The 24,577-nt window shown below is 33.7% G+C and overlaps 4 protein-coding genes across 6 annotated transcripts; 3 read left to right on the forward strand and 1 right to left on the reverse strand.

The window, feature by feature from the left end:
• Positions 1–661: 661 nt before the first annotated feature.
• Positions 662–10,196, reverse strand: mynn (myoneurin). Of its 2 annotated transcripts, XM_051098884.1 has the most exons (9): positions 10,090–10,196; positions 9,569–9,608; positions 9,032–9,322; positions 6,229–7,604; positions 5,081–5,240; positions 4,181–4,359; positions 3,991–4,074; positions 3,806–3,892; positions 663–1,772 (listed from the first exon to the last, which is right to left on the reverse strand). In XM_051098884.1, the coding sequence occupies exons 3-9, from the start codon at positions 9,301–9,303 to the stop codon at positions 1,381–1,383; spliced, it is 2,550 nt and encodes an 849-aa protein (XP_050954841.1). In that variant the 5' UTR covers positions 9,304–9,322; positions 9,569–9,608; positions 10,090–10,196; the 3' UTR covers positions 663–1,380. The 2 variants fall into 2 exon arrangements, with proteins under 2 accessions (XP_050954842.1, XP_050954841.1); XM_051098885.1 differs by lacking the exon at positions 3,806–3,892 and having other exon boundaries at positions 662–1,772; positions 10,090–10,179.
• Positions 10,197–10,256: 60 nt separating this feature from the next.
• Positions 10,257–15,469, forward strand: apodb (apolipoprotein Db). Of its 2 annotated transcripts, none has more exons than XM_051098891.1 (6): positions 10,257–10,305; positions 12,687–12,758; positions 13,678–13,808; positions 13,917–14,038; positions 14,130–14,215; positions 15,044–15,469. In XM_051098891.1, the coding sequence occupies exons 1-6, from the start codon at positions 10,272–10,274 to the stop codon at positions 15,277–15,279; spliced, it is 681 nt and encodes a 226-aa protein (XP_050954848.1). In that variant the 5' UTR covers positions 10,257–10,271; the 3' UTR covers positions 15,280–15,469. The 2 variants fall into 2 exon arrangements, with proteins under 2 accessions (XP_050954848.1, XP_050954849.1); XM_051098892.1 differs by having other exon boundaries at positions 13,681–13,808.
• Positions 15,470–16,842: 1,373 nt separating this feature from the next.
• On the forward strand, positions 16,843–18,295 carry otos (otospiralin). Its single transcript, XM_051098689.1, has 4 exons — positions 16,843–16,947; positions 17,112–17,178; positions 17,578–17,601; positions 17,881–18,295. Exons 2-4 carry the CDS (start codon positions 17,115–17,117, stop codon positions 18,066–18,068), a joined length of 276 nt encoding a protein of 91 aa, XP_050954646.1. The 5' UTR covers positions 16,843–16,947; positions 17,112–17,114; the 3' UTR covers positions 18,069–18,295.
• Positions 18,296–18,841: 546 nt separating this feature from the next.
• On the forward strand, positions 18,842–21,989 carry cops9 (COP9 signalosome subunit 9). The gene is made up of 3 exons (XM_051098496.1): positions 18,842–19,031; positions 19,429–19,501; positions 21,818–21,989. Exons 1-3 carry the CDS (start codon positions 18,969–18,971, stop codon positions 21,853–21,855), a joined length of 174 nt encoding a protein of 57 aa, XP_050954453.1. The 5' UTR covers positions 18,842–18,968; the 3' UTR covers positions 21,856–21,989.
• The last annotated feature ends 2,588 nt before the right edge of the window (positions 21,990–24,577 follow it).

Raw genomic sequence — 24,577 nt, forward strand, 5'->3', positions numbered from 1 at the left:
TTCTGATTTGGTGCTTATTTCAGATAAATGCTGGTCTTTGGATCTTTGTATTCATCAAAAAATCCTAAAAAAATGTACTCAACTGTTTTAAATATTGATAATAATAAATGTTTCTTGAACAGCAAATCAGCACATTAGAATGATTTCTGAAGGATCATGTGACACTGAAGACTTTAGTAATGATGCTGAAAATTTAGCTATGAAATCACAGGAATAAATTACGTTTTAAAATATATTCAGATAGAAAGCAGTTATTTTGAATAGTAAAAATATTTCACAATATTACTGCTTTTGCTGTATTTTGGATCAAATAAATGCAGGATTGGTGAGCAGAAGATACTTCCTTAAAAAAACATTAAAAATCTTACTGTTCAATAACTTTTGACTGGTAATATACTATTTTGTATTAATTGTCAAATAATGCTGAAATAAAAAAATCTAAAGCTCTCCTGTGATCAAGGTGTAAAAACCCAATAGAAATGTTAAAAAATAAATTAAATAAATAAATAAATACTTGTAGTGATGGTTATGTCATTTTTTTAATAAAAGTATGTAAATAAATATGAAGTGAAAACAAAACCAAATTATAGAAATTCTTGTAAATTTAACACTCTTGAAATTAAGTCAATGTAAATAAAAACAATAAAAAGTTATAATCTTTCCTTTAAAACTAAAATGAATGTTTTTAATATACGTTATTTTCTTTAAAATCAACAGAAAACCTAGTTGAAACATCACCCTAATATAGAAACTACTACAAGTAATACTGATGTGTAATATTGAGGAAAATGTGCATTACTCCAAAATATGTATCAACCACAACAAATATTTAGACGTGAGATGATTTATTATAAAAGGTGCCCAGTTTGTTAGAGGATTCAAAGGATTTCACATTATATATGAAATTGTTCCGCGACTGGGTCATATAACATTATAGGTATTTACATGTCATACTTCTAAAAGACAAACGCATAGTTCAAAATATCAGAATGACCAAAGTCAGTTGTAACGTACAGCCGCACTGTCTTTTCAATTAAATAGAAAAGTCTTTTTAAATGAACCAAAATGCACAGCTTTTTATATTACAGCTAAACTTAAGTTTGGCCTTCCCTTCATTTCAGAAAATACTTTATGCATTTAATGAGCCAGATTCCGCTCTGAATGTGACTTTACATTTAATTAAGAAAGAAGCGAAAGAGGAGAAGCCCCACGCATTCACACGATACCTTTGTATAACTGATATCTGCTAAGAGCTCATCATTCAAGCGCTTAGAAAACAAGTTATGTGTAGGGATGTTTATGACAGGGTGACTGATCCTACCCTCAGTCTTCACCTTAATGGAGAAAATACACTTAAAATGAAAGTAAAAGCCGGGTAGTTTAATCAATGGTCTGAACGATGACAATCTGCGTGTGCTCCATCTCAGCTGTTCCTGGGATTTCGAACTGTTCCACTACATAGCTCACTTGCTCGCCTGATTCTCCGTGTTGGATGAGAACCGGTGCTTCGGACGATTCTGCGTGCTGAAAGATCATGGAGGGCTCTGAGCCGTCTGCGTGCTGTATGATCATCTGAGGCTCTGACTGTTGGATAATAAGTGAGGTTTCCGGGGGCAAAATTGGCAACGGGGGCTCCATCTGAATTTCATGGTCCTGGGAATCGACGAGGGCGGAGCGAACGCGTGCAATCAGGCCCTGGTGGTCGATGGGGATGTTGAGAGGACACTGCGTCGGGTCGGTTTTCACAGGAGCCTGCTCTTGGCCTGGAAGAGCTGAAAAACAAGTTTTAAAATAGATATATTTAGACAAATGGATAGATCAACTGTTACACAACTGGTCACTTTTTGTGGAAACTGTGGCACTTTTTTTTTTTCCAGAATTCTTTAATGAATGAAGTTCAAAAGAGCAGCATTTATTTGAAACTAATGTTTTGTAACATTATAACTCTTTAATTGTCACTTTTGATTGGTCTAATGCATCCTTGCTGAATAAAAGGATTACTTATTTCAAATTTTTAATGGTGGCGTATCAAGGTTTCCACAAAAATATTAAGCAGCACAGCTGTTATCAACATTGACAATAAGATGTATTTTTGGACCAGGAAATGAGCACATTAAAATGATTTCTGAAGGATCGCAGATGCTGAAAATTCAGCTTTGCCAAAAAATATTAAAATACAAAACATTTCACAATATTACTGTTCATGCTGCATTTTTATTAAATAAATGCAGCCTTGGTGAACATAAGATTTCTTTAAAAATAAATAAATAAATAATTCCAAACTACTTTTTTCTCAATTCTGAGAAAAAAAGTCAGTACTGCAAGTTTGTATCACGCAATTCCGAGAAAAAGTCAAAATCGTGAGTGAAAAAAAATGTCAGAATTGTGAGATAAAAAAGGAAGTCTGTTTCCGCCACTGAAGAAAAAAGAAAAAGGGTAATAGCGACTTTTTAATCTCGCAATTTTGACTTTTCTCAAAATTGAGATATAAATTCACAGTTCTGACCTATTTTTTTCAGTATTGCGTGATATAAACTCACAACTGCAAGAAATAAAGTCACAACTCTTGAGTAATAAAGTCTTAACTTGCAATTCTGAGAACATATCAGTCTTTTCCCCCCTCAGAGATGGACTTTGTAACTCGCAATTAGAAGTTTGTGTTTAACAATTATGAAAAAGTCTGAAAAGAATTGATACCAACACGCAATTTCACGAAAAAAAGTCTGAACTGCAAAAAAAGTCAGAATTGTGAGGTATAAACGCACAATTTTAAGAAAAAAAGTCAGAACTGCGATATAAACTCGCAATTAAGAAAAAAGTCTGAATTGCAAAAAAAGTCAGAATTGCGAGGTATAAATGCACAATTAAAAAGAAATGTCAGATTTGCAAAAAAAAGTCAGACATTGTGTATAAACACACAATTTCAAGAAAAGCTAGAACTGCAAAAAAAGGTCGGAACTGCAAGATATAAAAGCACAATTTCAAGAAAAAAAGTCTGAATTGCTAGATATAAATGCACAGTTTTTAAGAAAAAAAGTCAGAATTTCGAGACAAACTCGCAGTTGCAAGAAAAAGTCAGAATTGCAAAAAAAAAAAAAAAATCAGAATTGCGAGATATAAACACAATTTCAAGAAAAAAAAGTCTGAATTGGAAAAGTCACAATTACGAGGTATAAACGCACAATTTTAAGAAAAAAAGTCAGAATTTCGAGACAAACTCGCAACTGCAAGAAAATGTCAGAATTGCAAAAAAAAAAAAAAAAAAAAAAAATCAGAATTGCGAGATATAAACAATTTCAAGAAAAAAAAAAGTCTGAATTGGAAAAAAAGTCTGAATTGCAAGCTATAAATGCACAATTTTAAGAAAAAAAAGTCAGAATTGCGAGATATAAACTCGCAATTGCAAGAAAATAGAGTTGCAAAAAAATTCAGAATTGCGAGATATAAATCAACAGTTAAGAAAATGACGGAATTGCAAAAAAAGTCAGAACTGCGAGGTATAAACGCACAATTTTAAGAAAAAAAAAAATCAGAATTGCAAGATATAAACTTTTTTTTTTTTTTTGCAATTCTGACTTTATTTCTTGCAATTGCGAGTTTATATCCTGCTATTCTGACTTTACTGCTCAGAATTACGAGTTCATATCTTCTCAGAACTGCGACTTTGTATCACAATTCCAAGAAAAAAAAAAGTCAGAATTGTGACATAAAAAGTCACAATTACCGTTTAATTTTTTTTTATTCAGTGGTGGAAACGGGCTTCCGTAAGTTTAATAATAAACCAAATAACATTAAAATAACACACCGTTATGCTTCAAAATGCTGTGCTTCTTCAAGCTATATATGTCCGAAAACATGTTCCCACACAGGTTACACCTCACTTTTCTCGATCCTACAGGTAAAACGACATAGATAAATATGTATTTGGACATATTCTTGCGAGGTTTCCATTTTGAAAATGAATCGCTTGCTTTCACTGACTAAATTTACCATTGTGGATGTCCATATGTTTTCGAAGTTCACCAGCAGTTAAGCAAGGTTTTCCGCAATCCAAGCATATATATGGGGTCACACCTAAAACGGAAGGCAAATAAAATTATTTGTTAAACACAGACCTCCTGTGGCGTCAGCATGTTAGCAGATAATGTTGAAAGCTGTAATGAGTGCATTATAAACTCACCAGTGTGTTTCCTGGTGTGAGCGATGAGAGAGCTGGACACAGCGAATGCCATGCCGCATGTGTCGCAGATGTAGGGTTTCTCCCCCGTGTGTCGGCGCTTGTGGTACATCAGAGTGCTGGCCTGTGTGAAGCGCTTCCCACATTCTCCACACTCATATGGCTTCTCACCACTGTGCTTCCTAAGAGAAAATGAGAAATAAAGATAAGTTAATGGAAACGTTTATTCTTGTACTTTATTATTGATATTTTAATTACCCTCCTGTTGTTCCAAACACGTAAGACAATTGTTCATCTTGGAACAAATGATAAAATCCAAGAGCTTTCTGACCCTGCATAGACAGCAACTTACAAGTTCAAGGCCCAGAAAGGTAGTAAGGACATTGTTAAAATAGTCCATGTGACATCAGTGGTTCAACCATAATTTCATGAAGCTACAAGAATACTTTTTGTGCAAAAATAGCAACTTTATTTAACGCCAGTTTCTGCGTCAGCAGCACCACACACATGCGTCATGGTACTCTTGTGAACGTGTGTTGAAGTCAGACATGGGTGAGAAGAAATTGTTAAATAAAGTTGTTATTTTTGTAGTTGCGTTGCTGTCTATGCAGGGTCAGATATCTTTATTTGTGTTCCGAGGATGAACAAAGGTCTTGCAGTTTTGGAACGACATGAGGGTGAGTAATTAATGACAGAATTTTAATTTTTGGGTGAACTATCCCTTTAAGTGTGCTTATTTCTAATTATATGGAACAGCACAGCAAATACAAATTGTGATGTTTTTGGAAAGCAGACTGAATTTGAATCAATGACCATCTAGGAGCACAATCACATACATGTGTAACTTTATCAAATTTCATGAAATTTAATTGAAATATTGCTCATGAATTGCACTACACATACCTTATGTGAATTTTCAGATTGCTCGATGTGGCAAAAGCTGCTCCACAGAAATCACATTTATGCGGCTTTTCTTCTCCATGATGCATGCGGCAATGATAGACCAGCTGACATTTCTGAGCAAATCGTGCATCGCAAGACGTACAACTGAAGGGCTTCTCTCCTGAAAACAAAACAGAAGATGCATCACTCTACATAAACCTATAAGCAAAGTTATGGCAACATACACTATGGTTCAAAAGTTTGGTGTTATTAAGATTTTAAAAGAAATTAATACTTTTTTTCAGCATGCATTAAATTGATGAAAAGTTAAAGGAAATACATATATAATATCACAAAAAGATTTATATTTCAAATAAAAGCTTCTCGTGAAAAATGTATCACAGTTTCTACAAAAATATTAAGCAGCACAATGCCTTTCAATATTGCTAATAATAAGAAATGTTTCCTGAGCAACAAATCAGCGTATTAGAATGATTTCTTAAGGATCATGTGACACTGAAGACTGGAGTAATGATGCTGAAAATTCAGCTTTGCAATCACAGAAATAAACTACATTTTGCAATATATTATTATATCATATATCAAAACTACAAAACACAAATTCACTAAAATGAACAAGTGTTTTTTTACAACGCGTCATCATTCATTCATCATACATTCACAGAATGTAAACAATGCCACTGAAACGAACAAAACTCGCTCATTTTGCTGATTATTGCAGCTGAAAATGGTCAATTATTGTCATGTTTTCGACTGTACCAATCGGTTGGACTAGGAAAAACATTTGGAGTACTACAGACTGCCAAAAGTTGTAACAAATCAAGGAGAAGAGTGCAAAAAACTGGCAAACCAGGATTTCCAGGGCAAGAATCTTGGAAATGGTTTGCTCTTATCATTTCTGGTCAGGTAGGTGAAATATCAGGCTAATATCTTAATTAATACTGCTCAAACATATCTTAATTTTAGCTTGTGAAAAAATTGTGTCCTTTCCTGTTTACTAAGTCCTTCAGCATAAATTAGCAGAACAACATATTCAGTAGTACATTAACCGTGCAATTAATGCTGTTGTTTACTTTCGAGTATCTCCAATATGGCCGTGCATCTGTGTAACGTAAGTGCAAACCCTTCCATTCATGTTTGAGTCATACCTGTGTGTATGCGCATGTGTGTCTTCAGCTGGTTGCCCTGTCTGAAAGATCGGGTACAGAGCTGGCACTGATAGGGTTTGAGGCCCTTGTGTATGCGCATGTGTCTGCGCAGGCTGCTCATCTCTGAAAAGAGGTTCCCGCAGATGTTACAAATAGGCCTGTGTTTGTCCTGCAAGGGCTTTACTTCCTCTTCTCCGGCCCAGTCCTCATTGTCATTGCCAAATTCTTCATCATCAACATCGTCTTCTTCCTCATTACTAGCTTGGCTTTCTTTTAGCTTTCTACTCAAGCTTCGCTTTCTGTTACTGGTGCGGACCTTCTTGGCAGGATTCGACTCTGAATCTTCAGTAGCTTGAGACGAGCCTTCTTCAGTGTGTTTCTCAGCGTCTTGGTTTGTTTCTCCACTCGCTTCTTCTCCACTGTTCTCTGTTGGATTTAAAGATTCAGGTTTGGATCGAGGTCTTCCTCTTTTACGGCCGGTCCCTTCGCCTTCTTTCGTTTTTGCAGGCTCTGAGCCATCTTCTGTATTAGTAGTTGCGGTTTCAGTGTTTGTAGTTTGGCTCTCAGTGGTTGATGGCTTTGTCCGTGGTCTTCCTCTTCCTCGTTTTAAAGGACCTTCATCAGGGTTTTCCACATCAGTCTTTTCCTGACCGTCATCTTCCTCACCAGCATTAACAGAATCTTCTTCAACAAACTCTGTTTCTTGGGGATCTCCTTGTTCTTCTCCATTGTCTCCTTCTCCACCTGATGATAGCGGCCTAATTTGTGGACGTCCTTTTTTGTGAGCCTCGCTTGATACAGACTCATCTTCAGCATTTCCAGAATCATCTCTGTCAGTGGACAGCGGTCTAACCCGTGGACGACCTCTCGGTCTTCCGGTTCCTCTCCCTACAGAGCTGCCATTTGGACTCATGGTTTGCTGCGCTGGAGATTGTTCAGTTGAGTCAGAATTCAACGGCCTCACCCGTGGACGACCTCTTGGTCTCCCCCTACCTCTTCCTCTGCCTCTGTAAGCAGTGATGGTCTCAATCTCAACCTCATCCTCATACAGCCTGGTTTTGGGTTTCCTCCCTCTCTTACTGGCGCTTCTCTGCGGTGTCTGTTCACTGGACGACTGGGCTTCGTCCATAGAGGCGGGATCATCCTGTAACCCATCTTCGTTCTTTTCCCTCAACCGTTCCCGTTCTTCCACCTCTGCGATTGGCTCTAAAGGCTCGTAGTCGTCTGGGCTCAAGGGGGAACGTGGGTCTTCATACTCCGCTTGTCTTGGTGGCGAGCCACCCATTTTTATATCATCTTGAGTTAGGGTACAACGAGCCACAACCTCGGGCATCCCAAGATAAGATGCAGCTTTCTGAACACTTTCAATTTCTTCTCTGTGAAAAACAAAGCACAGGAATTTATAATGTACAGTTCTAACAATATGAACTATATACACTATAAAGGTTTTAGCCAAAATAACATTTAGCAGATTAAACAGTTTACAGCACAGTAAAAAAATGAAACAGCTTATGGTAGAGCAAAACTAAAAATTCATTTTCTATTGAAAAAATAAAATTACTTTAAAATTAAAAAAAAAATAAACAAATTTTAATAAGTCATGGAAATTTTTCAGTAATTGTAAACATTGTACTTAGTATAAATACACATATATAAACACACACACTACTAGTCAAAAGTTTTTGAACAGTAACCAAGCCTGCATTTATCTGATGCATAAAAAAAAAACAGCAAAAGCAGTAATATTGTGAAATATGTGTACTATTTAAAAGAACCGCTTTCTATCTGAATATATTTTAAAATGTAATTTATTCCTGTGATTCTCCTAACATGATCCTTCAGAAAATAATTCTAATATGCTGATTTGCTGTTCAAGAAACATTTATTATTATTATTGTTATTACTACATTTATATTTAGACATTTAGCAGATGCTTTTATCCAAAGCGACTTACAAAAAAGGACAATAGAAGCAATCAAAATCAACAAAAGAGTAATAACATGTAAATACTATTATTATTATTATTATTAATATTTAACAGTAGAGTACATTTTTTCAGGATTCTTTGATAAATAGAAGCACCCAAGGATCAGCATTTATCTGAAATAAAAAGCTTTTATAACATTATACACTATACTTTTCAAAAGCTTTTTTTTTTTTAGAAAATAAGTTATAAAAATTAATACTTTTGTTTAGCAAGGATGCTTTAAATTGATTAAGAGTGACGTTGCAAAAGTTTTCTATTTCAGATAAATGCTGTTCTTCTGAACTTTCTATTCATAAAAGAAACCTAAAAAAATGTCAACATAGTAATAATAATAATAATAATAATACATGTTTTGAGCATCAAATTGGAATATTAGAATTATTTCTGAAGGATCATGTGACTGGAGTAATGATGCTAAAAAAATCAGCTTTGAAACCACAGGAATAAATTACATTTTAAAATATATTTAAATAGAAAACAGTTATTTTAATAGTAAAAATAGTTCAAAGTTTGACTGTTTTTGGATCAAATAAATGCAGGCTTGGTGAGCAGAAGAGACTTATTTAAAAAACATTAAAAATCTTACTGTTCAAAATCTTTTAACTGCTAGTGTTCGTTTTAAAAATTAATTTAAAATCCATATTTATATTTTATTTGCATTCATTTCATTTTTCAGGTCTTAAAATTATTATGATTACTACACTAAAATTATATAATTTAAAAATACTTTTAGGTTTTAAAATATTTTCAGGTTTTATGACTATAGGAACAGTACATATAAATAAAGATAACACTACATTACAATAATGGACTCACCTGTCCATACTCAAGTCACCGGTGTAAATGTAAGTCAGTAGTTTTTCGAACACAGCCCCGTTCACCAACTCTGGGTCCAAAGTTATGGTGGCATTCTCCTTTCCAGCATCAATAGACTGCGTAGAGAAATACTCACTAAATGCTGCCAGAACATTGTGGTGTGCATGATACTGAGACTGTCCTATTGCTACTGTGCAGTCACACAGAAAGCTTCTCTCACGTTGCCTCTTCAGCTGCTCCAGAAGAAACTCACTGTGAGTGATATGTGGCATGACGTGGAAGAGGAGCAACCTGCAATGTCAAGAACATCTTAGAACATCAGCCAATACTGAGCATCTTTTAAAAAAAAATGCATTGCATCCTCATTCCGTATAATAAAAGTACTGAGTACTAGTAATAAAGGTTTGGAACAACATAATGTTGCATAACAAGAATACATAAAATAATTTCTGTTTTGAATATACTTGACCTATAATGACCCTATTTTACATGCAACAGATTTATAAGCAGTAAACAATATAAAAACAATTCACCTACCGCGCGTAAATTTATAAAGATTTACACCACACCCAAAAACCTGTTTAAATGAAACAGACATGCATGTAAAAATAATGAACGTGTGCACATATAAATTAACCAATAACTCAATATAAAATCAGCGACTGTTTAGACTGGACAACATCAGTTAAGGAAAATAAAAGTTCCCGCCCATTACTCAAAAGTTGGCTGCAATAACGAGCTTGCTGACAAACTATCCCCGTTAAAGGCCACTCAAAATATTATAATGCACCCAATAATTCTATTCGTAAATATGCACTAAAATAAGCGAAATGCATTGTTTTCTAAATGGCTGCAGAGCGGAATGTTTATAATTTTGACATGCAAAAACAAAGGGCTCTTATTTCGAAAATGCTCGATCCGGTAGAGCGCGAGCCGCAATTCAAAGGCTCGGTCCGTATATTACAAACACAACACCGAGTCGTGCAATAATTATTTAAATTATGTGATTAATAAATATACAGTTAAATTCGAATTTTTAATAAGAATTCAGGTCTCACGTTATTTCGACAGTAGATTAAAATCTCTTTGCTTTGACGGCCATTTTCGAGGTCTTCAAGGGGATTTGGTCAGTGACGTCATATCCTTACCGTCTGAATTCTTTCCGGTGTTTGAACCAAAATGACAGCTGTAACCGTTAGGTGGAGACAAACACACAAACGAGGCACACGAATGGACACGAATGTCTGGAAACTGGTGCATTCAGGGCTCAGAGTGTAAAGTACAGGAGAAAGCGTACCTCATTACTGTATTTTAATGCTATTTTGTAAATGTGTACTTTTGAAACTACTTGAAGGTGCTTTTATTTTGGAAAAAAAAAAATCAAAATTCATACTCTTTTTTTTCTCAGAATTGCTAGATATTAACTTTCAATTGCGAGTTATAAAGTCAAAATTGCGAGAGGTAAATTCACAATTCTGAGAAAAAGTCAGAATTAAGTATATATCTCGCAGTTTTGATAAAAAAGCTTAGATTTGCGAGTTTAAATCACAGTTTTTACTAAATTTCTCAGAATTTCATGTTTGTATCACAATTCTGAGGAAAAAAGTCAGAATTGCAAGTTTATATCACACAATTCTGACTTAATTTCTCAGGATTTCACATTTATAACTCACAATTCTGACTTTATAACTTGGCAATTGTGACATTATATCTCAATTCTGAGAAAAAAATTTCAGATTTGCGAGTTTATATCACAATTCTGACTTCATTTCTCAGGATTTCACGTCTATATCTCACAATTCTGACTTTATAACTTGGCAATTGCGACTTTGTATCTCACAATTCTGAGAAAAAAGTCAGTTTTGCGAGTTTATATCACACAATTTTGACTTTATATCTCATTTTTGAGGAAAAAAGTCAGATTTGCGAGTTTATATCACAATTCTGACTTAATTTCTCAGAAATGCACATTAATATATCATAGTTCTGACTTTATAGCTTACAATTTTCTGACTTTATATCTCAGTTCTGAGGAAAAATTTGTGAGTTTATATTGTGCAATTCTGACTTTATTTCTCATACTTGCAGCTTTATATCTCATCATTCTGAGGGAAAAAGTCAGATTTGCAAGTTTATATCACGCAATTCTGACTTCATTTCTCAGAACTGCCTGTTTATATTTCACAATTCTGAGAAAAAAAATCAGATTTGCGACTTTATATCACAATTCTGAGGAACAAAGTCAGATTTGTGAGTTTAGGCCTATATCTCGCAATTCTGACTTTATAACTCACACTTGCAACTTTATATCTCATTCTGAGGAAAAAAGTCAGATTTGCAAGTTTATATAACAATTCTGACTTCATTTCTCAGAACTGCATGTTTATATCTCACAATTCTGACTTTATATCTCACAATTCTGAGAGGAAAAAAAATCTGATTTGTGAGTTTATATCGTGCAATTCTGACTTCATTTCTCAGAATTGCGGCTTTATATCTCATAATTCTGAGGAAAAAGGCAGATTTGCGAGTTTATGTCACACAATTCTGACTTCATATCTCACAATTCTGAGGAAAAAAAACAGATTTGTGGGTTTATATTGTGTAATTCTGACTTCTCAGAATTGCATGTTTATATCTCACAATTCTGACTTTTTCCCCCTCAGAATTGTGTGAAATAGAGTCAGAATTGTGAGATATAAACATGCAGTTCTGAGAAATGAAGTCAGAATTGCATGATATAAACTTTTTTTCTCAGAACTGAGATATGAAGTCTGAAAATTGTGAGCTATACAGAACTATGATATATTAATGTGCAAAGATTTGTGAGTTTAGTCCTTTATCTCGCAATTTTGACTTTATAACTCACACTTGCAACCCCAATTTATATCTCCCAATTCTGAAGAAAAAAAGTCAGATTTGCAATAGAGTTCATATCTCGCAATTCTGAATTTATAACTTGTAATTGCGACTTTATATCTGACAATTCTGACTTAACTCACAATTGCAAGTTTTCCACAGATTATAGTCACTAAGCAATTCTAAACATTTTCCATTGTACTTTTTACTCTTGATACTATTAACCCAGGGTTAAGGGTAGTGTGAAACGATCTTCAGTAAATTGACTTGAATCCTGGGATGAAACTACAAGGAATGTGTCTCCACAAATAATTAACCAGGAGTGGTAGGCCTATTGACATCAACAATGTGTTAACAGTTCAACCGTTAACCAAAATGGGTGGTGAACTACTAAGGCATATATTTAATTACACTTAATAATCAAACTTACATAACAATATTAGTAAACAATATTTGTTTAATAACAAACAACTGCCTAAATCACTTCAAAAGTTTACTCAAAGGTCATTTGTTTACTGGACTCCAGAATGACATCATTTAGTGTCTGGCTGCAGCCTACGGGAAAGTCTGATCATCAGTTTCATGAATAAAATCTGCTGAAAATAATCTTCATGTGACAAAAACATTCTTATACAAAAGTCTGGGCACGTAGAGAGGGACAAATAAAGGGACACAACCCAACAGCATACACCTTGTCACTGCAGTACTGCTCCCATGATATCTATTTACATAATCAGCTGCTTCTTGTTACAAAACAATCTCAGTCTGTTATAAGTGTCTCCTCCTCTCTTGTCAGCACACAGTTACTGGACCTGCACACACGCAACACCTTCAGCTCTGTGCTTAACAACAGGTTCATCTGGAACAGGTATCAATTTATTTTGTATTCTTATTAAGTCTGTTTCATGATATGTTTTGTGATATTTAATCATAATTCTATCAACTATCATTTTCTGTGTATTTGTATTGTGCATTTTATGTATTGTGTAACTGTAGTCTTAAGTGAAAAATTTTGGTTTAAAAAAAAATTACCACCCTAAAAGCTGTGAAAAAAAAGCAGATAACTTTTACTAAACACTAATGGTTTTATCCAGAAAACTAGATTTTATATGATTTAAGTATTACAGTTCCTGTAGACTATAACTGTGTTTTTGTTGAGTTTAAGTAAATGTATCATGTTTTATAATTAAAAAATCATTACATTTGTCAAAAAAAGACTATTTCATCAATTAATGGTTTTATAACATCACATAGTTTCATAACATATATAACGTGCACGTGTACACCAGTGAATGCTGATCATATGCAAACAGGTCCAACAGGTCTGACAGGATAAAAAATGCTGGCATTTATAACAAAAGAAAATCTCAAACATCTCAAAAACCCACACATTCTACATTTTACTTTCAGTGAATCTAATGTCCATTCGCACAGAGAGAGATGTGATACGTAGCACATCCAAATTAAAAACATGCTTAAAAAAGTCTCCAGACATGTTTTTAAAAGAACTTTTGTTAACTTGACATGCCATTAAAAAAGAGAAGGCCCTGAGGAAAAAACGTATCTTTAAGTTGTAGCTCTGTAGAACGGAAAATAGTCATTTTATTTATTTTTAAAAGTTCTCCACACAGTTAAAAAACACCACCAGATTCATTCATTGTAAACAAATACCCTTATAACAAATATGCTTTACAATTATGTATGTGTCTATTAACACTGTGACATATTGTCATGATGACATTAAAATGATTAAAATGCATCTTGAGCTCATGACTTAACTTTCTCAGCAGCTCTTGAGAGAATGAAGGCCGTGATTGTGTTGCTCGTACCTCTTCTGCTTCCCTTGGTCTCTGCTCAGACGTTTCGTTGGGGCCCCTGCCCAACACCAATGGTTCAGCCAAACTTTGAATTAAACAAGGTATGTAAACATATAGAATCTTAAATCTCAAAATTGTCATTATTTGCTAAATCCAAATGCTGTTATAGTGTACACTGCACTTATATGAGTTTTACCTTTCACTCCAAGTATCTTGGAAAGTGGTATGAGATCGAAAAGCTCCCAGCATCCTTTGAGAAAGGCAAGTGCATTGAGGCAAATTATGCACTAAGGCCTGACAAAACCGTCCAAGTTCTCAATGTTCAGACATAGTGAGTAATCAAATCTTCTGACTTCTAAATTGAACTTGTGTTTTGTCACCGTTGTTTTTTCATAACTAAATTGTGTGTTTACATAAAACAGCAAAGGAAAAGTAAGAACAGCAGAGGGCACAGCAATCATTCAGGACCCGAAGGAGCCAGCAAAGCTTGGAGTCAGTTTCTCCTACTGTAAGTACATGAATGTGATTTGTGGGTGTTCAAACAACACATTTCTAGAACACTGTAGAATCATTTTTCTCTCTTTTTTTTTTTGAAGATTTAGTTCAGTGCTGGCCAAAAATCTGTATCACAAATCTTATTTTGATGTAAATTAGACTAATTTCAAACTTTACAGCAAAAACAAAATGTTCTGACGTTATCTTTGTGAAATTATGCTACATAAAACAGCTGCACAAAACAAAAACAGCAGACAGGCTGAATGAGAATGCAAATCCACTCTCTGGCAGCAGGTGGCGCTTATGGAACAGCAGCGATACAACGTTTCCTTGAAAATATGTAAACTTTTCTGAACTTTTTTACATTTATATAAACCCCCAGGATTTAGGATTTTCTTCCAATATTTTGCGCATCGTGAACAGTAAGTTTACTCTGCTTGCTACAGTATTTTCTCATCTTTGCGTTCGTCTTCAGCATCTCTGGCTTGTCATTTACAGTTGGTTTATTTGCCCAGTTAAAGAATTAGTTATGTGTTATTAATAGTTCTAAAAGTTTTGCAACCATTAGTCAAAAGTGTATGCAATTATTCCAGTCTCATCCGTGTCCAGCTATTTTTAGCTGTACAAAACAGCTCGTTTTGCTGCTTGATATTGCAAATTAGTGTGTCTAGCCATATTATTTTAACTTGTTATCTTAATTATGAACACATTGATTTGTAGTGCAAACAGTTTTACCGTTTACTGCTTGTTGTTATTCAACTCGTTATTTCCCTACAGCGAATAATGAACCGGAAGTCTCAGGCTTGTTAATTCACTGTCCGCTTCTTTTTTATATATGCAGTCACTCCCTATGCACCATACTGGGTCCTGTCTACTGACTACAACAGCATTTCCCTTGTTTATTCGTGCACTGATGTTCTCCGGCTCTTCCATGTGGACTATGCCTGGATCCTGTCACGCTCACGCAGTCTGCCCGCAGAGGCCGTCTACCATGCAAAAGAGATCTTCTCACGTGACAACATCGACGTGAGCAAAATGACTCCCACAGATCAGCAAGGATGCAATGGTACTTTGTAAACAATGAAGACTGAAATATATATTTTTGGTTTAGAAAAGTGCCTTCACTATTACTATTATGGGTGAAAATGGTTTGAACTGTCATTATAAAACTACTCATGTTGCTTTTAACCTACTGTGTATATGTATTTTGAAATAAATAAATAAATAAAAAATAAATAAATAAAAGGCATTATCCTTTGCTGATGGAGTTCTGTGTCATGTCATTCCTGAGGATTTTATTTATAAATACAGTTGAGGTCAAAAGTTTACATACACCTTGTAGAATCTGCAAAATATTAATTATTTGACCAAAATAAGAGGGATCATACAAAATGCATGTTATTTTTTATTTAGTACTGACCTAAATAAGATATTTCACATAAAAGACGAGAAAATATTAGTTGAATTTATAAAAATGACCCCGTTCAAAAATTTACATACATTTGATTCTTAATACTGTGTTGTTACCTGAATGATTCACAGCTGTGTTTTTTTGTTTAGTGATTGTTGTTCATGAGAAAAATCCTTCAGGTCCGACAAATTCTTTGGTTTTTCAGCATTTTTGTATATTTGACCCTTTCCAATAATGACTGTATGATTTTGAGATCCATGTCTTCACACTGAGGACAACCGAGGGACTCATATGCAACTATTACAGAAGGTTCAAACACTCACTAATGCTCCAGAAGGAAAAACATGTTTGCACAGAATGAAGATGTGTACATTTTTCTTATTTTGCCTACATATCATATTTTTTTCATTTAGTACTGCCCTTCAGAAGCTACAGAATGTACTTACATTTTTCCCAGAAGACAAAATAAGTTACATTTATCCTGATCTTCGAATTAAAAAAGTTTTCACCCCCCGGCTCTTAATGCATTAATTTGTTTGAACTTTCTGTAATAGTTGCATTTGAGTCCCTCAGTTGTCCTCAGTGTGAAACATGGATCTTAAAATCATACAGTCACTGTTGGAAATGGTTCAAATACACAAAAATGCTGAAAAACCAAAGAATTTGTGGGACCTGAAGGACTTTTCTGAAGAGCAGTGGGCAGTTTAACTGTTCAGGACAAATGAGGGACTCATAAACAACTATCACTAAACAAAAAAACTGTCATTTTTATAAAATCAACTATTATGTTCTTTTGTGGACTATATTTAAATGTCTTTTCTGTGAAATATCTTATTCAGGCCAGTACTAAATAAAAAAAACAACATGCATTTTGTATGATCCTTCTTATTTTGGTAAAATAATTAACATTTTGCAGATTCTGCAAGGTGTGTGTAAACTTTTGACCTCAACTGTATACTGAAGTCATGTCTGTTCTGCATAATTTGTGATATGCATTGGTCCTCAAAATTGTTTTCTATGTCTTTTTGAATGCTTTATGTTGATAAAAATGTATTTAGAATTCTATTAAAAATAGAATTATGTTCTTGGAATGTAAGTAATACTTTAATTTTATGTTCATGTTTATATGGAATGATGCATAAAACAACTTGATTTAAAACACATACTGTATCATATACAGCCCTGAGGTGGGTTTCAATGATGCAGATCTAGTTTGGGAGGGGACAAAAATTTCCTGAACTTGGGGTTCGGTCTGTGCAGAACCTGTGACACACAACATCTTTTTTGCTCTCAGAAACGGACGGATCACTTGTGCAATCACTGCTGCAAACAAGGTAATGTTGTTCATTTACAAAACAGTTAGCAACCTACATAACCTTGTTATATGACCTAATTATAAAAAACAAATAATGAAGGATGCATCAACATAGAATAGTAAACAGTTTCTTATTTTTACAATCTTGCTTATTTTCATTTTTTAATTTGTCTTAATTTTCAGGGAATGATGAAGTGGAGTATTGTTTTGGGAGTTTTCATGCTATGTTTTCTTGCTAATAATCTCAGTGGTAAGTGTATATTACTCATACTACTATTATTATCATCTTTGGGCACTTTGGATATTTACTTTAAAACCTATACTTCAAAATCATTCTTAGAATATAAAAATTGCTGTATTTTAAGCTGTATTATAGGTCATTATAGAAATGTTTGTCAAATATACAAACTGGAACTATGTGGAAAGGACAACAGTGAAATGCCACATTAATAACATTAATAAGCATTAAAGACTTGAGCTGTGTTCATCAGGACAAGTGTGCACATAGTTAAGAATAATATTTGCGGAGGAAACTCACACGTTTCTTGAATCCCTTGGGAGATCCTCAGCTCTCATGCATGAATCAGCTCTTTGTAAGGGAGGATTTCAGATTTCATTCACTCTTCCTCTACTCTCTCCTCTTCCACAGGTGCCAGATTCATTCGTGAAGGGGGTAAACATACTATTTACAATTTTGTTTACACACCTTTAGCCTGCACATATATATAGTAACATTTCAAAATCCTAAATGCACAATGAGGCTTTTATTTGAACAAATAATTAAACTATTGGTGCCTGTTTTATAATTATATTCACTAACTGTATTGTTATGTTTGCCTGAAGACACAAAGAGCCACATTTAGACTTAACTTCTGCAGTTACACATCAGGAATTCTGGAATGCAAGAACTCAGCAGGAATACACAAGCTCTATTTTTCTCTCTCAAATGTAGTGCCCTATGAACAGCCCCCGGCTGTGCCCTACTGGTCTTATTCCACTTCAGATTTCTGGAACTATGTGGAATACTTCCGCAGCATTGGGGCCTACGACCGGATCAATGAAATGGCCAGAACATTCTTCGCCCATCAGCATCTGGGAGACACGCTGGGTTATGAAGTGGCAGAGCAACATGAACACTAAGTGGATGTCATTAGTTCATCACTTATGCATAATATTAGCATTTATAATCCTGTAATAATGAGTCTTGTGCCATATCGTTAAATCTAGCCTATTACTACTAAAATTGCATATAGGAATAAGAATTAATGTTTCATTGTAATGTGATTAACAGCTTCAGAGTGCATGATAGTGATGTATTATACGATTATTGCAGTTGCAAATATAGAAAATGTAAGAAATAAAACAATAAAGTGTCATACTGATGCACATCAGTTATTTTAATACTATCACTGCAATAAACCGTGAGGACCAGTTCGCCAACCGAGCCAGTGGGACCCGTTTTCCACCCGGTTACATTTTGACGTAACACCACCAGTGATGTGAAGCCTGTTGCAATTCCGCGAATCGATTCCTTCGAGCAGATCACTAAAAAGAACCGGTTCGTAGCGGCTTATGACATCACGGTGCATTTCATGTTTGAAACATTTAAATAACCTCATGTTTAATACTGTTTATTATTAATATGGTTGTTGTTGTTCAGGTAATTAATTAATATAGTTGTTTTTATGTGCAATTCCAGCCACAATTCAGCTAATTTTAAAATGTATTCAAGTCCTTATAAAATACATATAAAAAAAAAAATCATGTACGTTTCGGATAAATACGTGTTTGAAGTAGGTTTTATTTATATTTCTGTTTTAGATTAAGAAAGCGAGCATCTATGAAATCCAGCGTGGAAATAGGTTCATTTAGAAGATTCGACTTAAATGAACAATTCATTCACGAATCGAACTTCGCGAATCGAAACAGCACCGGAAAGAGAGCGAAGCGTTGAAGTGTTTGTTTTGGTGACAGTGAGCTGAAAAATACATCATTTTAACATTTGTTTATCGCTGATTTATAAGTACTCACGCTTAAGTTATGAAGCCAGCAGTTGATGAAATGTTTCCCGAAGGAGCTGGTCCGTATGTGGACCTTGATGAGGTTGGTGTTTACATGTTTCTGTACGATAGTCTGTTTTAAGCCATTTGATAATGTGTAACTATAAGTTTACATACACTGTAAATATCAAATATATGTAAACGAATTGATTTATGTATTATTTCAAGTAAGTTAAATCTGTATAAACCACAGCGTTACGTTAACCACTGTAACTATTAATCTTCCCTCTGCACAGTGGAAAAGTCCATTTTTCTCAGACGTAGGTTACATACTGTCATATTAGTGTTTATTTAATGTTTTGTAAATGTTTATGGCGTATTATTTATTCAAAAGTTGTATGATCTTATTCGCTTAAAGGAATGAGTAATGAGTGTCCTGACAGGGCTGTTAAGCTGTTATAATGGTGCTGTAGTAATGCTGTAGTGTTGTGTGTTGACAGGCAGGGGGCAGCACTGGATTGCTGATGGATCTGGCCGCCAATGAGAAGGCTGTACATTCAGACTTTTTCAATGGTGAGAATCACAAATTATTTCATACAGTACAGTAGGTCGATCAGATACGTTCCTTGACCTTTCCAATGGTTTGTCATTACTATATTTTTTTTAACTAAGCATAATTTTCATTAAATTTTCTGGCAAATTTCACTGACTTTTCAAGATTTATTTACGTTTTGAGACTGGAAATGTCTTTATATGTTGAAATTATGGAATACGTAAGAATCGAGTATAACTGGAATAATTAAGATTTTTTTAAAAATAAGTCTTTTATACTCACCAATCTTAAATTTTTTTTAAAATATTTATTAAAAAAATAAAAACAGTAAAACCAGTAATACTTTTTAAAAAATAATTTTAAACAACTTTTTTTTTTTTTTTAATTATATATATTTTAAAATGTGATTTATTCCTGTGATGGCAAAGCTGAATTTTCATCATCATTACTCCAGTATTCAGTGTCAAATGATCCTTCAGAAATCATACTAATATGCTGATTTGACGCTCAAGAAACATTCTTATCAGTGTTGAAAACAGTAGTTCAGCAGTTGAAAGATTCTTTGATGAATAGAAAGAAAAAAAATAAAAACATTTTGTACAGTGGAAATGTCTTTACAGTCACTTTTGACCAATTTAATGCATACCTGCTATAAAAGTATTGATTTTTTTCTTTTTTTTTTGAATAGTTTTACACCACAACTGCTTTCAAAGATATAGGATCTGCCAGCGTATCACTTGACATTTCAGCTGTAAAAATTAAAATAATAAATAAATATACAAACAAATAAATAAAAAAAAATAACATGCTAGACACAAAACTGGAAAAAAAAAATTAAACCAAAACTAACTAAATTAAAAGTAAAATAAAACAAAACAATACTAGACACAAAACTGTAAAAAATTAAAACTGAAAAATAAAATAAATTTTAAAAACTAATTTGATAAAAAAGCCCACAAATATAACTTAAAAATTAAATCCAAAATAAAATAACAAACTAAAATAATAAAACTGCTGTTAAAATAAAAATAATCTTAAAAAAATAAATGAAATAATAAATCTAATTAAATATTTTATTAAAATAAATTAACACAAACTAAATTAAAAGCAAAATAAAATAATAAAATAATACTAGAAAAAAGCTCTAAAAACTAAAACTAAAAAATAAATTAAAAAATAAATTAAAACAAACTAAATTCACAAAAAAGCCCATAAATGAACTAAATAAACTAAATTAAATATAAAATTTAAAAAACTAAATAAAATATGCTAGATACAAAAAAAACTGTAATAAATAAATACATAAATATATTAATAAAAAAAAAAACATTAAAATGCTAGATTTAAAATAAAATAATAAATCAAATTAAAACACACTAAAAACTTTAATTAACATGAATATACCTGTTCACTAAATGCAAAATGTTTCTTTCAGCCAAAAAAAAAAATTTTCGTGGTACCTATAGCTTTCTTATTCATAAAGAATTCAATTCATAAATATGTTATTTGCTCCAAACTTTGAAATGGAAATCACAGTTTCCACAAAAATACAAAGCAGCACAACTGTTTTCAACACTCATAATAATAAATGTTTCCTGAGCACCAAATCAGCATATTAGAATGATTTCTGAAGGATCACGTGACACTGAAGACTGGAGTAATGATGCTGAAAATTCAGCTTTGCATCAGAAATAAATTACATTTTAAAATATGTTCAAATAGAAAACAATTATTTTACATTGTAAAAAAAATATTTCACAATGTTACTGTTTTTACGTAATTGTTCTTTATGAAATAAATGCAGCTTTAGGGAGCATAAGAGACTTCTTTAAAAAACATTAAAAATCCTAATCATTCCAAACTTTTGATGTTCAACGTCTTTCCATTAAGTTGCTATTTTCATTTGTTTGCTTGGTGACGGACTATTCCAAAGTGCTTTAGCATGCATACTTCACAATTTTCTTTACACTTTTCCGTCTCCTATATATTGTGATAGTAAAGCTAGTTTGAGCTTGGCACAGGATGACCTAAAAACAGGCAGTTAAAGAGTAAAGGAGGTTTGAAGCTGAGCCCATGTAAAGCGCTTTATTGGGCTTCATTGGCTCCAGCGCAGCAGGTCTTCCCTCTTTAAAGGCTCCGTATCCATCTGCAGCGCTTGAAGTAGCTGAACACGTGTCACAAGGGCGGTTTTATCAGGGGGCCCTTTTAAAAAGCTTACGGAAAATAACCCAGAGACCCCGATAAGAGCTCATACTCTCATTTTTTTACTGAGAACAGCATGTCATAGATGAAGCATTTGTGCAAATTTGACATATTCTGGTTCTTTTTCTCCACAGATTTTGAGGATCTATTTGACGACGATGATATTCAGTGATGAAGAGGACGAATAGGATTTCTCTATTGTATAAAATGTTGTACATTTAAGTATTTTGTTTCTTCACTTTTAAAGTGATGTTGCATTGTTAACTCTCAGTTGAATAATAAACTTTTGTGCAATATAAAGTCTTCCTTTTTCCAGATGTTTCCACAGACATTCCGAGTCAAAAGTTAAAATTATTATAAACGTTTTCTCCCTAGGCTGAAATCTGTTTCTAGCCCTGATTGTAGGTTTTTGCACATTCCTGGACACCTGTAAGGCTGCATAATTACATGTGCGATTCACTGTTAACATAAAGCACAGATGTTTTACGCTCTGGCATTGACATTAAAATATTTTTCCTTCCGAATATATCTGAACAGACATCATAATCTGTTATCATTCAGATAGTCAGATAATTAAAAAAGACATGCATTAATTTCTAATCTGCATTGCTGCATCACAAACAGGCTTTTAATTATGAACGATCACTCGTAATGCCATTGTGAGCAGTTAATTGTGAGATGATGGATTGAGCTGGTGTTTGGCAGATGTGCATATGATAAAATTCCCCATGAGGGCTTTGCCCTGTTTGCTGCAGTTGATGGTTCAGTGCATTTAGTCTGTTACGCAACATTCGGTAGAATTGTTTAATCTGTTATTCTGTTAGCTGAAGAACAAGCACCACTTGAATTTAGAGGGTCCGGACCAAACCTTTATGGGCACGTCCTCCCCCATTTACTCAGCAATGTAAAGACACGTATAGTACATTCCCAGCTGCTGATGGCAATGCTGAAGTTGTGTAGTTATGTAGACTTAAAGGTAACCTACAAGCATACGGTTGAAGTCAAAAGTTTACACACACCTTGCAGAATCTGCAAAATGTTGATTATTTTACTAAAATAATAGGGGTCATACAAAATGCATGTTGCTTTTTATTTAGTACTGACCTGAATAAGACATTTCACAAAAAAGATGTTTACATATAGTCCACTGCAGAAAACAATAGTTGAATGTATAAAAATGACCCTGTTCAAAAGTTTTTACATACGCTTGATTCTTCATAATGTATTACCTGAATGATCCACAGCTGTGTTTTTGTTTGTTTAGTGATGGTTCATTGTTTGTCCTGAATAGTTTAACGGCCTGCTGTTCTTCAGAAAAGTCCCACAGATTCTTTGTTTTTTCAGCATTTTTGTGTATTTGAGATCCATCTTTTCACAATGAGGTCCACTGAGGGATTCATATGCAACTATTACAGAAGGTTCAAATGCTTTCTGATGCTCCAGAAGGAAAAACGATGCATTAAGAGTTAGGGGGTGAAAACTTTTGAATAGAATGAAGATGTGTACATTTTTTATATTTTGCCTAAACATCATATTTTTTTTTTCATTTAGTACTGCCCTTCAGAAGCTACAGAAGATACATGTTTCCCAGAAGACAAAATAAGATAAATTTAGCAATCCAAAAGTTTTCACCCCCTGGCTCTTAATGCATCATTTTTCCTTCTGGAGCATCAGTGAGTGTTTGAACCTTCTGTAATAGTTGCATTTGAGTCCCTCAGTTGTCCTCAGTGTGAAAAGATGGATCTTAAAATCATACAGTCATTGCTGGAAAGGGTTCAAATGCACAAAAATGTGGAACCTGAAGGATTTTTCTGAAGAACAGTGGGTAGTTTAACTGTTCAGGGCAAACAATGGACTCATGAACAAAACAAACAAACAAAACAAAAAAAACACAGCTGTGGATCATTCATGTAACAACACGGTATTAAGAATCAAGCGTATGTAAACTTTTGAACGGGGTCATTTTTATAAATTCAACTATTATTTTCTTTTGTGGACTATATGTAAACGCCTTTTATGTGAAATATCTTATTCAGGTCAGTACTAAATAAACAATAACATGCATTTTGTATGAACCCTCTTGTTATGGTAACATTTTTTGCAGATTCTGCAAGGTGTATGTAAACTTTTGACTTGAACTGTATTTTAAGAAATTGTCTACTCAAAAATAAAAATTTGCTGAACATGCTCACTCTAAGGCCATCCAAGATGTAGATGAGTTTGTTTCTTAATTTTGGAACAGGTTTGTAGAGGTTTAGCATGAGAAATTTAGCATTGCATCACTTGCTCACCAACAGATCCTCTACAGTGAATGGGTGCCGTCAGAATGAGAGTCCAAACAGCTGATAAAAACATTACAATAATCAACAAGCAATCCTTACGACTCTAGTCTATCAATTGAAGTCTTGTGAAGTGAAAAGCTGCACATTTGTATGAAACAAATTAATCATTAAGACATTTTAACTTGTTTCTGGACAAAATCAAAAAAGCCTATTATTCATAATAACACTTCCTCCAGTGAAAAGTCCATCCCCTGTTGTCCTCTCACATCAAAATGCACAAAATATTTGTTTAGAATTGTTTTGGATGGTTTTCACTTGTAAACAGTACTTGATCTGTGCATATTTCTCTCCTGATTCAGACAAAATGACTTTTAGCTGAAGAAAGCAATATTATGGAAAGAGGATTTTAATTTAAAACAATGGTTAAAAACGTCTTGATGGATTTGTTTATCACAACCATGCAGCTTGTGCATTAATTAAATTACTTGTGGATTATCGTAATGCTTTAATCAGCTGTTTGGACTCTCATTCTGACAGCACCCATTCACTGCAAAGGATTCATTGGTGAGCAAGTGATGTAATGCTAAATCTCCTTAAATCTTCTGAAGAAGA

This window comes from Labeo rohita, chromosome 24, assembly GCF_022985175.1.
Source record: "Labeo rohita strain BAU-BD-2019 chromosome 24, IGBB_LRoh.1.0, whole genome shotgun sequence".
Taxonomy (NCBI): Eukaryota; Metazoa; Chordata; class Actinopteri; order Cypriniformes; family Cyprinidae; genus Labeo; species Labeo rohita.

Coding starts and splice junctions, on each gene's coding strand:
- apodb (XM_051098891.1), top strand. CDS start 10,272: ATGTCTGGAAACTGGTGCATTCAGGGCTCAGAGT. Junction 14,039..14,129: donor GTTCTCAATGTTCAGACATA/GTGAGTAATCAA, acceptor TACATAAAACAG/CAAAGGAAAAGTAAGAACAG. Junction 14,216..15,043: donor TGGAGTCAGTTTCTCCTACT/GTAAGTACATGA, acceptor TTATATATGCAG/TCACTCCCTATGCACCATAC.
- cops9 (XM_051098496.1), top strand. CDS start 18,969: ATGAAGCCAGCAGTTGATGAAATGTTTCCCGAAGGAGCTGGTCCGTAT. Junction 19,032..19,428: donor CGTATGTGGACCTTGATGAG/GTTGGTGTTTAC, acceptor GTGTGTTGACAG/GCAGGGGGCAGCACTGGATT. Junction 19,502..21,817: donor ACATTCAGACTTTTTCAATG/GTGAGAATCACA, acceptor TTTTCTCCACAG/ATTTTGAGGATCTATTTGAC.
- mynn (XM_051098884.1), bottom strand. CDS start 9,303: ATGCCACATATCACTCACAGTGAGTTTCTTCTGGAGCAGCTGAAGAGG. Junction 4,360..5,080: donor AATCTGAAAATTCACATAAG/GTATGTGTAGTG, acceptor ATTTTCTCTTAG/GAAGCACAGTGGTGAGAAGC. Junction 1,773..3,805: donor CAGCATTTTGAAGCATAACG/GTGTGTTATTTT, acceptor CTTGTTTTTCAG/CTCTTCCAGGCCAAGAGCAG.
- otos (XM_051098689.1), top strand. CDS start 17,115: ATGATGAAGTGGAGTATTGTTTTGGGAGTTTTCATGCTATGTTTTCTT. Junction 17,179..17,577: donor TCTTGCTAATAATCTCAGTG/GTAAGTGTATAT, acceptor CCTCTTCCACAG/GTGCCAGATTCATTCGTGAA. Junction 17,602..17,880: donor CAGATTCATTCGTGAAGGGG/GTAAACATACTA, acceptor TCTCAAATGTAG/TGCCCTATGAACAGCCCCCG.